Here is a 17,153-nt window from a genome sequence, read left to right as displayed (position 1 = left end):
AGTGGGAAATTGGACAATATACTGTGTACATGATGTGCGCGTTAGTAAGTTGGTGTGAATAAGTATTTACTGCATTAATTGGGTGGAAGTAAGTAATTCAGTTTTGTACATCAATTTATAACCGCACGATATCAGGTATTGTTGCTACCACCTGTTGACAGACCGTGAAAGAAGTAACTACTACTCACCTGATTAAGAGTACAACGAGGACCAATAAGAGGACAACCAGGACACCAACCACTGTAGATACCACTATTAGTGGAAGTGTGATATTGAGGAAGTCATTATCGGTGCCTGATATTGGAGCTGCAAAGACTTTGGTAAAGAGGTTTCACCAGCATTTTTAAAACAGTTTCAGTCATTAACTACTAATCAATCCACGTTACCTTTTCGCCACCTGCACACACACACACACACACACACACACACACACACACACACACACACACACACACACACACACACACACACACACACACACACACACACACACACACATAAATAAATACATAGATAGAGAGCGATATATACTGGACATCTTTCAGCACCACTGACATCACAATGCATGTGATGCCAAGCACAGCATCCACTGGCTTTGTCACAGGAGCCATAGGAATCAGCAGTACATGCTGTCAGGAGGAAATGAGTCTATACTACATTCTTGCTTAATGTTTATTGGTTGGTTATTTCATTATCTTCAATGGATGTCGCCATCAGTAACCTTACGTTTATTGGCGATACCTTTCCTTTATGTTTATTTTATTTCCGTCCACCAGAAACAAGGTATTCCATGCAGATGTCATCTCAGCAACAACTAGTTAATAACGACATAACTGCTCAAGGTACATAATAACACCTCAAATGTATGTGCATTCATTGCCAGTTTTAACCGCATGAACCTGAAAATCAGGCACCCACAACCACACTCTCACCTGTATCACATCTTTGGGTTCGAACCATTCACGTCAGTAAAACTTATATCATCAGAATGGGTGATGCGTTTCTAACAGCTTTCAGTATATAACAAGAAATGAAGAGCTTGCAATGTGTTGGACAGTTATTAATATATACTGATGTTCTTCTGTCACTTTGTGTGACAGGCTTCCTTTCTGAATAACGTATTTATTTTAATTTCAAGTTTAATTCCAAGATCCTCCACCCAAGTCTTTATCATTTTTACGAATAAACATTCAACATTCTTTACCTTGTGTGCAATCAGCACCTGTCCAACCGGATAGACATCCTGTGTCACATGCGCCAGTGTGATGGTCGCATAACGAATTTGGAGCTGAACCCTTCCGCCCAGTACACGTTCCGTTGCAGTTAATGCCATAGGTAGTGTTGTTGCAAGCTGTAAAGACAAATATCAAGTTTATCATTTATGAAGTTATGTAGCATTAGAGTTTTCAAGCTTCCCGGGTAAGTGTGTGAAACGAGTCATGCGGTGATGTCGATCTACCACTTAACATTCCCCTAGACACGAGGCCAAAGTGAGGCGCCGTGAAAGCTCGAGTCTTGTTGTTCCCTCGCATCAATTATGACTAACCTGAGGTCACAGTCAACAATAGGACGAGTATACCTTGGCCCGTATGTGTATCTACAGTCTCCAGTACCACTGACTGGAACCCACCAATCCTGCTAGCAGAAACGTCTCACCTGTGTCACATCTCTGCCCCTGCCATCCTGGTCTACAGTCTCCAGGACACAATCCAGTCCACCGATCACAGGTTGAATCCAGGCAGTGACAGAAACTATCACAGTCTTTCCCATAGATATTCTGACTGCAGACTGTAACAGGTAAAATGTCTTTCAGTGCTACTATTTAGGAAACGCGTACAAAACAATATGAATAATCTGAAGGAAAGTGACTCATCTTAATTCATACACAGACATGAAGATAAGTTATGAGTTTCATATCTTTGAAAGGCATTTAGAAGTGGAATACACCTAATGAAGCAGCAAGCATACACTTTGAAACGTCATGTTATCCACAATAAAGAAGTTGACGTCCATACATCTTGTTTTTCTTATGTGTGTCCAGGCAGGAACTCGGCTCTTTCCGTACTGAAGAATAAACAGTCTTTTATTTGCAAACATTGTTTAACGAATAACTTTAGTTAGGATGTTCCTTTTGAAACAATTACCATTACCAGATTTTCCGAACTATAGTGTATATTTCGAAGGGTGATAATGTTCAGTGTACGCATTATTCAAACCATCATGTAGGTGTTTGACATAAATCAAATATGTCACCTCGTAACGCAATGTCATTCGGTTGTTTCAGATATGTCAAATTATCTCTGTGTGTAAAACCAGTCAATATGGAACATTAATCATTGAATAATTGTGAATGATTACTTGACTTATATTTACATATTTTACAATCAAATACTTAATCGAAAACAGTACAAAAGATAATACCATTTACATCACATTAAAACCGACGTTTTCTAACTCAATGATTTCTTAACGTCGAGAAATGATTATATAGTTCCTCAAAAACAAATTGAAACATAATCAAAGGGTGATATGTTTGCACATGCTTGTGAACAAAGATTAACTATTTATTCATCAGTAAAAGGATATTATATGTAGAAATTTGCATTGAGCATCAGTGACACCTGCAGCCAGTAATTTCTCATCCCCTTGTCTAGTTAAAGCGATCAACATGTTGGTGGATCAAGACCAAGACATTAAAGGGTATCGGAACGTCTCTCTTTAATGAAAACTTTCATGAAAATGTCAGTTTATCAGAGTAAGTGTTAACAGCCGGTTAAAGCATAAACGTATAACATAACATCATCTTCACCATAAATCTCCACCTCACAGATGTTGAGTGTATCATTTTCTCCAGGCCCTGTCCCCAGGTTCGTGATCGCGACGTATCTGCCTGTACCGTTACACGTCAAGTCAGTCTGGCTGGTGGTGGTGTTGGATGAACTCGGGAGGGTAGAGCAGTTGTTGGTGGTGGTGTTGGTAGTGTTGTTCAGGTAGATGGTAGCGTTGGCGTTTCCCCAGTGAGCTTTTGGGAATATAATTAGCATTACATGAAACATATTTTTCACCAATCATTTATTGAATCTGGGCATCCGTGGTGTAGTAGTTAGAGCGGAAGGTCGCAGGTTCGATCCCCGGTCGCGTCATACCACCAAACGACGTTAAAATATGGTACATGTTGGTCCCTGCCTGGCGCTCGGCATTAATGGGTACCAAAGACCAGCCGGCTCGGAGTCAATATAACGTGTGTGAGTGGGGTATTCATGCTTAACTGCGGCATGGCATCTCACTGAGCTAGCATTAAAACCGGCTGGGCTAGTACAGCCACACAAACACACGCATGCACGTAGTCATATGAGCGAAATACGACGCTAAACCCCATTTCACCTGACCTGACAGATCGAGATGGGTACAAACAAAGTGGCTTATAACAACTTATGCGAAATAAATACAAATGAACATATCAATAACAATTTATTATTTCCAACTATTTTTCATACTCTCTTATTTGTATGCATGTTGGATTCAATTGTTAAATGTTATTGTGTTTTCATATTGAAATATGGAAGCCAAAATGATACAATACCTACACAAAATATGGTGACGTTTAGGATACCTACATCCACTTCTACTGTAGATCCTGATGTCATACAGCTGGAAGTCCCGGCCCAGATCCACTGTCCAGTCTGACGAAGATCCACCAGCGTGGAAACATGTTCTGTTCTCACCATCAATGTCATTGTCTCCATCCACAGCGTTTGATGGGGACCAACCTTCGACCACTCCAGATGTTGTTGATGTTGTCTTGTTCAGTGCAATGTTTTCTAAATGCAAGCATGCATTTCGTATTGAACAATCTTCTCGTCAGGCGTTTTTATTCGCTTGTAATAAAAATATGTATTACCCATTTAAAACATATATTTAAAGGTAAATGGTTTAATTTTCTTTTGTTTTACGGACTGCAAAACCATTTTACACGAAAAAGCAATGGCATACTCAAACAAAGGCTTTGTAAATATTTATCAATCAACGATCAAGAGCAAGTTCCTGTATGGATATGTCTAATCACTGGATGGATGTGGGAGTACAATTATAAATGTGCATGCCTCTTCTATGTCAAATGATTTTGAGAAGTGATGAGATCTGAATATTTCTGTCTGCCGTATCTACGACGAGAATAGAAATGGTACGTCATATGAAAATATGCAACCATCCGGGTGACAATACAGACGATGGAAAGTAGATTACAGCATCATTTTACTGAAAAAACATGTTCACGTTCAATCTGATAATACTGTTATCTAGAACAGATGAAGTCAGTAATGAGTGTGACCACCTGGGGCGTTCGTGTCGGCAAAACACTGGATCATCATGGGCAGGCAAACTTCTCGGAACACTCGCACTGGAAAGTCGTCTAACCGAAACGAATGTTTTCCCCACTTCCTGCAAGGTTTGGGGTTGACTCTTACTGAACTGGTCAAATGGACAGGGCGGACAGGTGGTTGTGTATGGGAACCATGTACGTCAGCAGCGAGCTGTGAGATATTTTTACAACGTCACCTCCAAGTAATGGCACAATATGATTCTACAAGTTCTAGTAATTCAGCGAACAATTTTTGTGAATGCATGTTTTCAGACAACAGTCAGTGTCATTTATAAGATTTTGATGTTCCGGAACACAGACCTTCATGTGATCAGAGTGTTTATAAAGCATTTCAGGATGTCATCTTATAAATTATAAGTTAACAGTAACCTTGTCATCAGAAACCCCTAAGCGTATATACTACAGGTCAAATATCTGTGTTTAATGCAAATAATTTGTTTTGTTGAGAGATCAGTGTCAGCGACCAGAGAAGAGAAAATCCAGAAACATTTTGTAAGTCCCGCCGAACCCTGAATAGTAGCCGTTGTCTGATTGGTTAACTTCTTTCGGCCGTCTCGCGTTTGTTGGACAGTCATAGGTCGCTCAAAGGTTAGCTTACGCGATCTTCAAGGGTTCGTTAGACTCTGTATAGCAGTGTAACGAATAATACTGAGCCTAAGTTTACTTAAACTGTGTGAAAAGGAAGACATAAACCACATTCTTTTTGTACCAATATAAATGGTCGAACGCCACATTTGAGTTACATGCAGCAGAGGTGAGAGCGTTGATGGACATGGGCCATGCAAATGCCTGAAAAAAGGTCAGTCTGTGCATTCGATCTTGACAGTATGTTGGAAATGTACCGAGGTTGTCTTCCTTCGATTGGCATGTATGCGTTAATTTGATGGATGTTTTTCTTATGACCAGTAACTTGCATTACTAGTATTTTGGATTAAGCTTGCCTGTAACTTTGATGCGTTTCCAGTTTAGGAATGTTTCTGTGCTTGCATTCCGATGTACCGATCGGCAAGGTGATGCGATGATTCACTGCACTTGATTTTTATGGTTTTACGATTTTTTTCAAACTTAATCGTGATTATTATGTGGCCCGTATCTTTTCCCCTTGGCCCAATGATAACATTGACTATTTATTGCTCATATCATATTTCCGTTCTCTTGACATTAATCCTTTTGAATCTAATTGCTGATCGAAAGCATCACACCATTGAATCATGAATATCATCACACTAAATCGGCATTACCTCAATCAAGACCAATGCTAAGAGAAACAGATTCAGTAAACTACATAGAAAAATGCAACAGTTAACAATGTTTTGAGAATATTTGGGAACTGACAATCTGCAGAACTGTTCTACAACAACCAAGATGAATGTACCTACATTTATAACCATTATCATATATGCACTTCTTCCGTTTTGTCGATTTCTTTGTACGAGTTTTTACCTATTGTGATGCTGCACTGCCTTCGCCCGCTTCAGCAATACACAAAACAGTGTCCATCTCTCACCAAACCATCATTTATGTGATCATTAGTTAAGTATCAGTTAAGAGGTTCTTTTATTTATCTACAGGTATACATTAGTTCGACTTTTTTTAACCGTTTTGTTATGTTTCGTATTTGCAATAATATTATGACACATCGTTTTAAGTTATCAAGTCGTATATGTTTCTAAATCAAGTATCTTTTCGTGGAGCTTGTCAGGTTGTAAATTTGCTGCTAATCTGTCAGATGCATTATGGATTGATCATGTTTCATGAATGCGGAATATGTCACGATCACCATCTGTGGGTGAGAGTTAAACCCCGAATTGTTACAGATCAGAAGTTCACACGGTATCATATTTCGGAGACCAAACATTTCTTACTATTACATATCAACATGTATGAATGTTACAGCCATTGGCTCTGTTATTTATAGTTTATATACCGTCGGTTTTATCAGTTTCTTTATGAAATATGTTATGTAAAATATGTTCAAGAAAATACTCGCGGAAATGCTTAATTTGTAAGGGCTTATCTTGTCACTGCATGGCTATGCCCATGGCATCACTTCTGAGGCATGATCAGAAATGCTGCTACATTGATGATGCGACTTAAAACGCTATTTGATCACTAAGTCACCCAGAAGCATGGCCACAGTCTTAACGTTTGAAAACACGAGAATGTAAGATATTGCATACAAAAAAATAAAAGTGATAATATGTATGTGATACTGACGCTTCTGGCACATGCCTCCCCCCATAATCCATCCAGAGTGGCAGGCATCTGAACAGGCACCTGTTGTCTCGTTACGAGATGCACAGTGACAGGAGTAGCTACAGGAGTCTCCAAACATTCCTGGTGGGCAGGAACCTAGGATTAGATCAAAAGATATTCAGCACTACAACCTGCTCTGATGTGCGGAACCCTAAGAAGCGGTACAGAGAGATGAGATTCAAGAATTACAAGACAAGCTACATGTGTTTCAGACTGACTTAGTGGGCAGAAGGAACCTATGGAGAGATATAGAGAGATACGATTAACAAGACAAGGCAGCTACAGGAGCCGACACGTGTCTGGTTGGGAGGCAGCAGTCCCTGTGGATAACAGTGATGGGATCAGCCACGGGAGTCTTCAAAGTGTCCTTGCGGACAGGAGCCAGGATAAAGCCACGGATAGAGATTTACCCTGAGAGGAATAACAGCATGTGTCTATACACTACTCAGGTGAGTAGGAGCCAGAGGAGAGACAAAGAGTAAGACGTTACAGTGATACAAACAGGCTCTCCAAACTGATATTCTTTAAATACGTTTATTTAGAATTAATAGAAGGATTCGACATTTTATGATTATCCCGAGTTCATATTTCGGAGGTTAACGTGAAAGTGTACCATCTTTCAACAATCATAATATATGTATAATTTGCAAACTCTTGATCAACCGACCTGAGGTCGGTCTAACAGTTGGGCACGTTCTGGGTGTCGTACTGAGCATTCTCCGCCCTAGGTCCTATAGTTACCATAGACTTACAGCCGTCCCAGCGATAAGGGTTTATTTGTAAAACACCTGCTTAATTCAATTATTCTGTAAGATATGCTATTTTAAGGATTACACTTTCTCATTGTGTATTCATATTCCGCCCTGACCTATACGTCCGAATGACCCTCCTGATTATGTGCAATGGAGCTCTATAGAATATTGATTCATAGTTACCAATATAGATTTGACGTCTTTGTGCTCATTCAGGGTTAAATCATAGTATCAGTTTTTATGCTTATTGTCAATGGGCAAAAGTAAAAATCGAGCAATGTAAAGGCTATAATGGCATCGAAGCATGAAGCAAACATGTGATACACCCGTCAAATTATTCAATAAATGCTACACAATGGCCATGCATAAGAGGCGTCCTACAGCAGTCAGTAATCCTATGCTGCGGTCCCATTTCTACCAGAATGTGTTGATCGCTGGATTTACATCCAGGTCCAGGAATTGCATGGTTTTCTGGTTCACCCAAAAGCTATGGCATTGTGTCACTCCAGGTTTATCTCCGACACTCTACTGATACGACATAACAGAAACTCGTGTTCCTCTTATGCGTACAGAATACAACGTAAAGACTCAAAAACGTATTAGTTCAAATTGTAAAAAAACGGTGGAGCTAAACAAAGCTAACAATGCACCGAACGAGAGGCTCATTTGTCATTTCATTTTTCATCAAACACTCAAATGTTTTGCATTAACTCATAACAAGTTGGGTCAGTGGCATTATTCGTGTCCTTGCTACACCTATTATATGGTCGGAGACCTAACATTGACCTAAGCCAACAGGAAAACAGATAAAATCAATATAAGGATATAAATTAAGGACACTCACCCGATGTCAGCTGTATCAGTCCCGCGAGGACTGCAACACCAAAGATCCTAACGCCAGCCATGTTGAACAGCAAGGATCGTGTTTACAGATTGTGTTAATCACAAAGTCATGCTCACTGCACATTAACTATATAAATGTATGACTCGTGTGTACAGCCTTTGAACGACAAGGAAGATATATGCACAGGACGCATTATTGGCACCTTTATGTTCAATACACTTCAACTTTCTGAATGTACAGTGTGTTTAGCGTTTGAACAACTAGGAAGTTACAATGAATGTTATTGTCGTTACAATAACTGTGAATAATATTGAATGGGCTCTGTGCGTGCTTAAAGCTGACACATTGTCTATTTCAATTTGCATGTACGAAACAGTATTCTACACAAGTCATATCAAATCAAACCAAAAGCCACTTGTCAATGGAATGTTAAAGACAATATGTTATCACATTTGCTATTCATATTTCTGAAGTAAACGTCAAAGAATTACAAACCTTGAATATCGAATACATGAGAATATACCGGGCGAGAAAATGAAAATAATCAGGAACATTTTAATAAATAAAATAGGAATCACTCCTGTAGTAATGTATATATTAAATTAAGCCCGCCCTGCTCCACTTGTTTGTCACTGATCATTATTTCACATTAAACAGAAGAGCAATACATTTGTAAACTGAACAGGGGTTTAACATATCTACGTTTAATATCACCGACATTGTAGGTTAAAACCTATTTCAATGGTTTGTTCGTTCAACTCACTGATCATAGTCAATTGATACTCTTACTCTGATTTCTTTTGTTAACAACCATCATTTTTAACATGATATTTTTCCAGAGGCAACTTCCCTGTTATCTCCACGCTTGGCTGGAGTACAATGGTCTTGTGTGTTTGTCATTTGTATGAGGAATACAGTATCACTGTCGAGTTTGTTATCGTACGAACTAATGTCACTGGCATTGTTTGGAGGTCACCACATTTACCAAGGAAGCCTACCTCGTACGAAGTTATCCATGCTTGGGTGCATATTGTTAGACATTTAACTGTTACGTCACCTTTGTGCCCGTCTTCTCAGTAAATTCATAGCCGTTATACCTCTGGCCTAAGTTTGTGGTGGTTATGGAACGATCAATGCTTTCAAATGTTACATCAGCCCTGTCGGGTGTTCAGTGAAATGGTTATTTTTTCCGGCTTGAACATTACTAAGTTCAATAACATTTAATACCTCAAGTAAGAATGGATGATTATAAGATTTTATAAGTATATGATTTATATTGTGTGTGGACAACAGAATGTGTCTGACAAAATAAATTGCTGGAGATGTTCGGAAAGACCCAAGACAAAGAATGAGATGTGGTGGACAGAATCAATAAGTTTAAGGTTGCTTTTTACATTATACACATCATCAAGCATTTGAAACAACAGACTTTCATTCCATACAAATTGTCAGATAACATTTCTTGTTATTTTAAGGTAGTTTCATTGATGTTATTTTCGAAAAGCTATTCTAAAACGTTGAAATGAATATAAGATGGTGTCAGTACCATTCTTGCCATACGTAAAATACTTCTGCCAACCAGTCTTGCATATGAAGCCTAGACATGGGCAGCGCCATAGTTACTCATCATAAATATGTTAGCTTCTGTAGTTGAAACATTACATTCAGCAGCTTTTGGTTGTTAACATTTACATGTGTTTCGTTATTAATTTAGAGTTTCATAATATCTGCTTCTTTCAATATTTCAATATTCGCTGTTCTTCATCAAGACGTCTATTCACGTTTAAAGCTGATATTTTCCTAATATGAATAGGGAGACAATTTTGAAAAATATCGTGTTACAAAATATTACACAGTATATCCGAGACGCTATGTGGATAATGTACTATTTGGAAACGATTTATTCACAATGGTATGACAATGCTTGATAAACTACCTGGCGTTTGTAATGATAGCTTAATTTTCCTTCACCTTTTCTGAAATACAAAGAAAAAGACCCACATTGTCAGGAGAAAAGGTTGTCCAGGCATTGAACAACTTGTCGAGAGCCTGGTTTTCACGGCCTTATGGTCTTGCCCGGCCATCCAGACACCGCCTTCTTCATGATATATAGATATGCAGCATTATATATATCCATGTCATAATTATGTCTGTTAGTATGATTCTTTTGAGACCGCGGACGCACCATACATTGATGGTCGGAAGCCATCAGCAGTCCCACCTGTTAACTGGTCAACTTCATGAAGAAAACGAATGAATAGCTGGAAATTCCATTTGACGTTATAAAAAAACACAGTAATCTGACGTTTTATCTTTATTTACAATTTGGCTGTCACAACGAACACAGATGTCGAAACAATGTAACTATTTTGACTTGAGCATAGTTTCAATGCTTTACTGTCAAATCTGAAATCGATATGAGAAACTGAATTGCAATACTTACAGGCAAGTACAAATCTGTATCTTGCTCTTTTAATGTCCTTGTCGACGGGATTGATCTACTCTGATTTATGTGTTATCGATGAAATATATTGTTATAGTCACTTTTCGGCTGAAATATTGCCGAGGTGACTATAAATTCTAATTCACTGTCTTACTACTGAGCCATATTATGACCAAAACAAGTTCTATATACATGGTAAATACATATAAATTATAAAAACGTGCAGAGAAAGGACAGTAAAACAACTAGAATATCACTGAACAAGAATTGAAACCAAGCATGTAACTCTAGAAGTGGATTTCTAAACAGAGCAATACAATATAAAAACGGGCTGTAGGTCGCCAGAAACTGAAGGTAGATCACTATACTAGGGACCATAGCGGCTGATAATACTTTTGCACCCGTGAAGATCCAGGTTAGAATTGGTCTCCAGCAACCAATGCTTGTCGTAAGAGGCGACTAACGGGATCGGGTGGTCAGGCTCGCTGACTTGATAGACACGTGTCATCGTATCCCCCATGTAACTGGAAGGCGGCGTCAAACAACGAACAATATGGACCCTACCTGGATGTCACATACGCTAAGCTTCCAATGTATGTAGATAAATAAGACGACAAACAATTGAAAAAAATCACAAGTCAGCTGGAGGCGGATATCAAGAAATCAAAAATACTTATATTTACAAAGTACTGGTGTCTGAAATGTAAAAAACATATACTGCTACTCTAAGCGACGGAGATAATTACATGCACATTAACATTACATATAATATAAACATTTATAACATAGTGGGACTTGTAAATGATTACATAATCCATCAAGGACCACTGTTACAAGATGTCATAACATAAAGAATGCAACAATTCATTTGCTTGATAAAATGTTTTGTGTCGGGTGTTTTATGTCCGTAAAGGTTTTCCTTGTCCTATACTATTTCCTTGTATGTTAACACTGTTAATTGCTCTAGATTAGCATTGGGCAAGATGGACATAGATCTCCCGTGGGCTAAACGTGGACAGATATACCAAGACTGCTTTGTTGTAGAGCTTGTCGGTAGCCGATACGCCTTTTCCCAAAGAAAAATCATCATACAAATACGTGAATGCACGTACAAATAACAGTATAATTTGCTAAAGGAATCATAATACCTTTTGAAATGTTGTGACATTATCATATTACATTCTGTCTCGTAAATTGTTTGAATGATAAATGAATGTTAGACAATGTAGTTAGTCGTTCTAAGATATTTTGGGGGTTTTATGTGTGGAAACTTTCATGAAAGTTTAATAACTTATACAATTTTGTAAATGTTTCATCGGGTACATCATCCAATGAATATACATAACGATTTCATCATCGAAAAGACTTGTACAGGTTTACCTGCTAGTCTCTGTCATTGTCATAAATATTTTACTGACATTGTATTGCATGCATGTTTGGCCTATGGCAAAATCTTGTCTCACGTGCGTTAATCCAAAGAAAATCAGAACTTATATTCCAAGGAACTACCATAAGTGAACAATGCTTTACAAGTTAGCATAGAGTTCAGGCGATTCTAATCGTCTTTGAGCAAACTCCACACACCGGCGCACATCCTCCTGAAAGTGAAACAAACAGGTCAAGACTATAAACTAAAGGTACATAGTCCGTATTGTGATGTGTGTGACGGTTTCTGAAATTAGGACGGAGACATGTCTCGCAACTACAAACCTAATGTTTTATCATGAAAATGTTGGATCTGAAGTGTCTTTACATTTATTCAACTATTAAAAATCTCTTGCAATATCATATCATGACTGTGTCCTACCTGAGAGAATGGAGGTCCACCGAGAGTTGAGTGTAGACGTCGCATGTTGCTGATGACGTCCACTCTGCTGTCGTCCTGCAGTCTGCTGGCGATGTTCACCAAAAGGACCAAGAACCGTGCCTCGCTCACAGAGCTGCAGAGAAGAATTAAAACCACTCATGTGTGCATTCAAAAGGTAAAACGAAAGTGTTGATAGTGTGGCATGAACAAATTTTGATGTGTAAAACAAGACATTGACAGCACTTAAATGATGAACGCATGCAAATTATAATGTCTGCGTTAAAATTTGAGTGTATTATAACATGACATTATTATCAGATGAAACGACATGAGATGCAGAAGGGTACTGAAATACGTGTAATAACCTCCACAGTGCTAATGATATGACAGTAGTTTCGTAATCCCTTCAATATTATTCGTTGATGTCTCTTCAGATCAGAAAATACTTAGCAACATGCAACTACCAATAAACAATTTTCACTGGTATTGTGTCAGACTGTATACGTTTTATATGGTTTTACGTAGTTCTGTGTTTGTGACATTATGCATGCCTCAACCGTTTGCACAGAATTGCATATGGTGAAGAAACGAACTGTGACGCTATTAGGCAAGTATTTGCTCAGATTTGCTCAAATACTTGTTATGGAAATTTGAAAGCTCTGACCTGAGATATTTTATCTTTCAGATACATGGTAGATGATAGTAATAGTGATTTGTTGAACTTCAGAGACAAAGTACATTTGTACACGTCAATCAGAAAGAAGTAAATAAAGTAGTGTTTTTTTGTTCCAAAAGAGATTTGTTTGGTACAGAAATAGACTGATGTGGACCAAATATTCTTACTGTGAAACGATTGTGCAGGGACCTCGTTCTGGGTCACTCATCCATGTAAGTAAGCTGTCAATCAACAGAGTGACACTTGAATCATGTGTACTTCCGGTCACATGATAGTGTTGAATTGCTGAGGTGACGTCAGCACCCTGAAAAACAGTTTACCTTTATGCAAAAAGCATGAATAAACTGAGAATTACTTTTAGCCATTTTCTAGCACGATAACGTCGAGGGACAAATCATGACCCATATTTGTGGGAAATCGAGTCTTTCAGCCTGACAAGTAAAAAGCTTCTTTGAGAGGCCTTTGGAAGTTGGAGCAGTAAGGAAAGATACCAATAAATGAATAAACAAATTCTATATTACAGTGAGAGTGACGTTATCAAGCTAAATTACCTCCACCCGGGATAACCAGGTCCATTTGTGTGACTAGAAAATGCTTTAACAACTAGGTTACCCCATCAATAGTAAGATGATGTGTTGATAATACGTTTGATGCCGAAAAGGTTCCGAACAAACTTGCTCGGGTTAAACCCTATTTTGAATCTTGAATCTTTTGAATCTTGAATGCTGTGTAAAGAGGAAATACGCTGGGATTCGCATGTTGCTGTTTGTAGTGTTTGTTCGGAATACATCAGAGGGGAACAAATGTCATTCTTATGTTTTGAACATTAGAACACCAGTACTATATTGCGCCCACGCTGTTTGACGTTGGATAATGGTTATGACTGTCAAAAACATCTTGCACTCATTGTATCCTCTTATCAATGAAAGGTAAGATGGAATTTTAAAATAGCACAGAAGTTATCAGCCTTACATTTATTGTGAGATCAATAGAGTTCAGGATAACATCATTAGATATAACTTTAGACGTTTGCAGGCTTGCTGTCAGCCTTGATGTGGAGACAGGACTGTCCATCGACGGGAGCAAGATCTGCAAGCCAAACAGTGTTGACTTAAGTGACTCTTTCCTTTTCAGGATCGTTAATATTTGAGAGTACATTTTGGATCGTAGAATTAATAACTATTGATAGTCGACTTTTTAAGAAAGAAAAATCATCAGAAATAATATAGTGTTTATTTTACAACCACATATTATCTTGATCAACATAGCAATTGCTTTCCGAAATATTTTATAACAATTCCTACTTGGGTTTCTGTAGCCAACGTGATCAAGGTCCGCGAATCGCTGTTATACATCTGATTCCATAGGTCCTCTTTGTCTACTTGGGACGTTATTATGAAGAAGCCGTTCCTTGATGTGTAGGACTGCAGTGAAATGCAATCTATTACACATACATTTATGTTAACTGTGTATATCATCCTGATCCACATAAATACTGTGACCAGGCATTTATCAACGAAGATGAGGGATAGCTACGGTAAACACAATATGTTACGTCAAAAATAATGGTTAAACGTTTAACTCATTTAGTGAGAAGATTAGTAATGTTAAGATGTTCGACCTGATAAGCATATCAGCAACCCAACCTTTAATCTGCCATATTAAGAGGGCCTTTGCGGAAAGTATTACACTTAAGATATTATGTGACAAGCATATCACTAAGTTAACCTTTATTCATCCATATTGAGAAGTACATTGAAGAAAGTATCAAACTTACTGCCACCGTGATGATATGATATTCAGGAAGACCTCCTGAAAATGAACAGCAAGTTTAGTACAGTTTAACTGCAACTGCCTTTTTATTGGAGTGAGTGTTTGTGCAGTTTTAGAATGTGAAACATGAACAGGGCTCCTGCTCGATATAATTATAATAATAATAATAATAATAATAATAATAATACTTTATTGCCCAAGAAGGGACTTTGTCTTGCGTTATGGACGCTGGAATATCAATAAATACGTATATCCATTACACACACATTACAACACAAACAGCATCAGTCACACAATCTGACAAGCTCTCACAGATCACAATCAACAATCAACAATGGTTAAAATGATTTGAAGTGCGTTATAACAAGACAGAGTGTTGTTGTTATCTAAAGATTAAACGAATGTAAAGGGAAAGAATAAAGTTGAACATTAAACCAAAAAAATTAAATACGTATTCAATTGCATTCCACTAAAAGTCATTCTAGGTTACTGATTGAAGGCGAAAATACAAGTTACATGTTCAACAGACATCCCTGCTAAAAGTATACACGAGGATTGTTTTAAATCGCTATCATTCTGCCCAACGGAAGCACAAAACCAACGCGTGGAATATCAGATTGGTTGTTCACCTGCAAACATATGGGAACTCCTGACATAAGCGAAGATGGGAGTTGCACCAGACATTATTTTGCTGCTTATGCGTCAGGTTACTCCAAGTGTCCACCATAAATAGTTATAGCATTGTTGAGGCCTTGATTGTTGTAACTTTGACCAAACAACACTGAACAACACATGAATGACGCAGGTAACATTTGCTGCAATATTTCTCGTCACAAATGGAAAGCTGACTTTTGAAAACCCTTATCCCTTATGGCATACAGTCTTGCGAGGGAGCTTTTGTCACTCTGAATCGTCATGCTTATATCTGACTTGTAAACCGAAAAGTCGACGTTGCATCTGTTATCTCTGGATTGGGTGACGAAACAAATGGCACGTAATTACACTGGCTGCATGTAATATACATACCTTAATTGGTTAACTGACATAACTTAAATTATTTGACCAAATTCATTAATGCTTTACGTAGTCGTGTTCCCATATGGGATAACACATGTGACAAACTGTCGTCCCTGGTTATAATGCCACCCTGGATATAATGTCATGTTTTCTCCTGAAGAAACGGTGACATTATAACCAGGGAATACTGTATGCAGGATTCTTGCTATAGGATAAGTTTGAAGGACTCTATCACATACGTGTTCGCGAACAGATGAGTCTATCCTGCCCTCTCGGAGCACACATCACATGGAAAAGCAGTTTAAATATTCATCTGCACCTTACACAAGTGAAAATTAGAGTTGCACCCGACATACGTTTGTCACTTATCCGTCTGATTTCTCAATAATTAGTTTTAAAGCTTTCCTGAGGCCTTCGTAGTTGTAACCTTAACCGCACAACTTTGAACAACACATGAACGACGCAGTTAAAATCTCTTGAGATCAGAGGTTGTGAAATGTAGAAGGCGAGGACTGCTGGAATATTTCTCAACACAAAGGGGAAAGTTGACTTTGGTTATGCTTTGCAATCGTGCAGGAGCTTATGTCACTTATGTTACTTATATCTGAATTGTAAACGGGACAAGTCGGCGTTGCATGTGGATTTTTCTGGATTATGTGACTAAACAGCTGGCATGTAAACACGGTCCACGTTCTGAATCCTATCTAGGCTTGGCTGTATCATAAGTTAAGCCCACCCAGAAAGTTAAACTAACTGAAGCTCTGAAAACACCGGAACGTCTGTTAAATAATCTCAAGTCTGCCGGCGAGGTGATACTAAACCAGGGAAACGAGCATTACACTTACGTTCGGGTGTATTTTCCAAAGCCTGAAAATGAAGCAAATAACACATTCATACTCTATGAAAACATGTTTTATACCTTCTTATACCAACATAGTTATGGTGGTTGCTTCATCATGGTTACAACTGTAATGTTGTTAGTGTTAGAATAAATAATTCTTTCATATGTCTTAATAGCCTTGATGGACATTCATACCGTTGGGTTTACCTACCTCCAGGTGTTCCTGTACGTTTCTGTTGCCCATAGTAACGGAAGACAGATGACTGGGATCTATCTGTCTGATGGCGTCACCATTCAGTGAGGTGTCCCCCTCTGCCACCGCCATAGCTACAGCCTGATACAGGAACAGGTACTGCTCCTGGT

The 17,153-nt window shown here is 38.4% G+C and overlaps 1 protein-coding gene across 5 annotated transcripts in view; it reads right to left on the bottom strand.

Annotated features, from left to right (window-relative positions):
• Positions 1-11,614: 11,614 nt before the first annotated feature.
• LOC124262846 (receptor-type tyrosine-protein phosphatase T-like) overlaps positions 11,615-17,153 on the bottom strand; it is a 129,019-nt gene continuing 123,480 nt past the window's right edge. For 3 of the 5 annotated variants that reach the window (XM_046697414.1, XM_046697416.1, XM_046697417.1), the window contains exons 15-19: positions 14,464-14,583; positions 14,132-14,248; positions 13,327-13,463; positions 12,484-12,616; positions 11,615-12,274 (exon numbers count right to left, since the gene is read on the bottom strand). In XM_046697414.1, the coding sequence (XP_046553370.1) occupies positions 12,203-12,274; positions 12,484-12,616; positions 13,327-13,463; positions 14,132-14,248; positions 14,464-14,583 (579 nt within the window). In that variant the 3' untranslated portion in view covers positions 11,615-12,202. Of the gene's footprint in view, positions 12,275-12,483; positions 12,617-13,326; positions 13,464-14,131; positions 14,249-14,463; positions 14,584-14,936; positions 14,978-17,153 lie in introns of all 5 variants that reach the window. The other 2 variants (XM_046697413.1, XM_046697415.1) reach the window with 2 other exon arrangements.

Source organism: Haliotis rubra, unplaced genomic scaffold (genome assembly GCF_003918875.1).
Source record: "Haliotis rubra isolate DU_JTF1 unplaced genomic scaffold, ASM391887v1 Scf859, whole genome shotgun sequence".
Taxonomy (NCBI): domain Eukaryota; kingdom Metazoa; phylum Mollusca; class Gastropoda; order Lepetellida; family Haliotidae; genus Haliotis; species Haliotis rubra.
The sequence above is the reverse complement of the archived record's forward strand: the minus strand, read 5'-3'. Positions and strand labels throughout refer to the sequence as shown.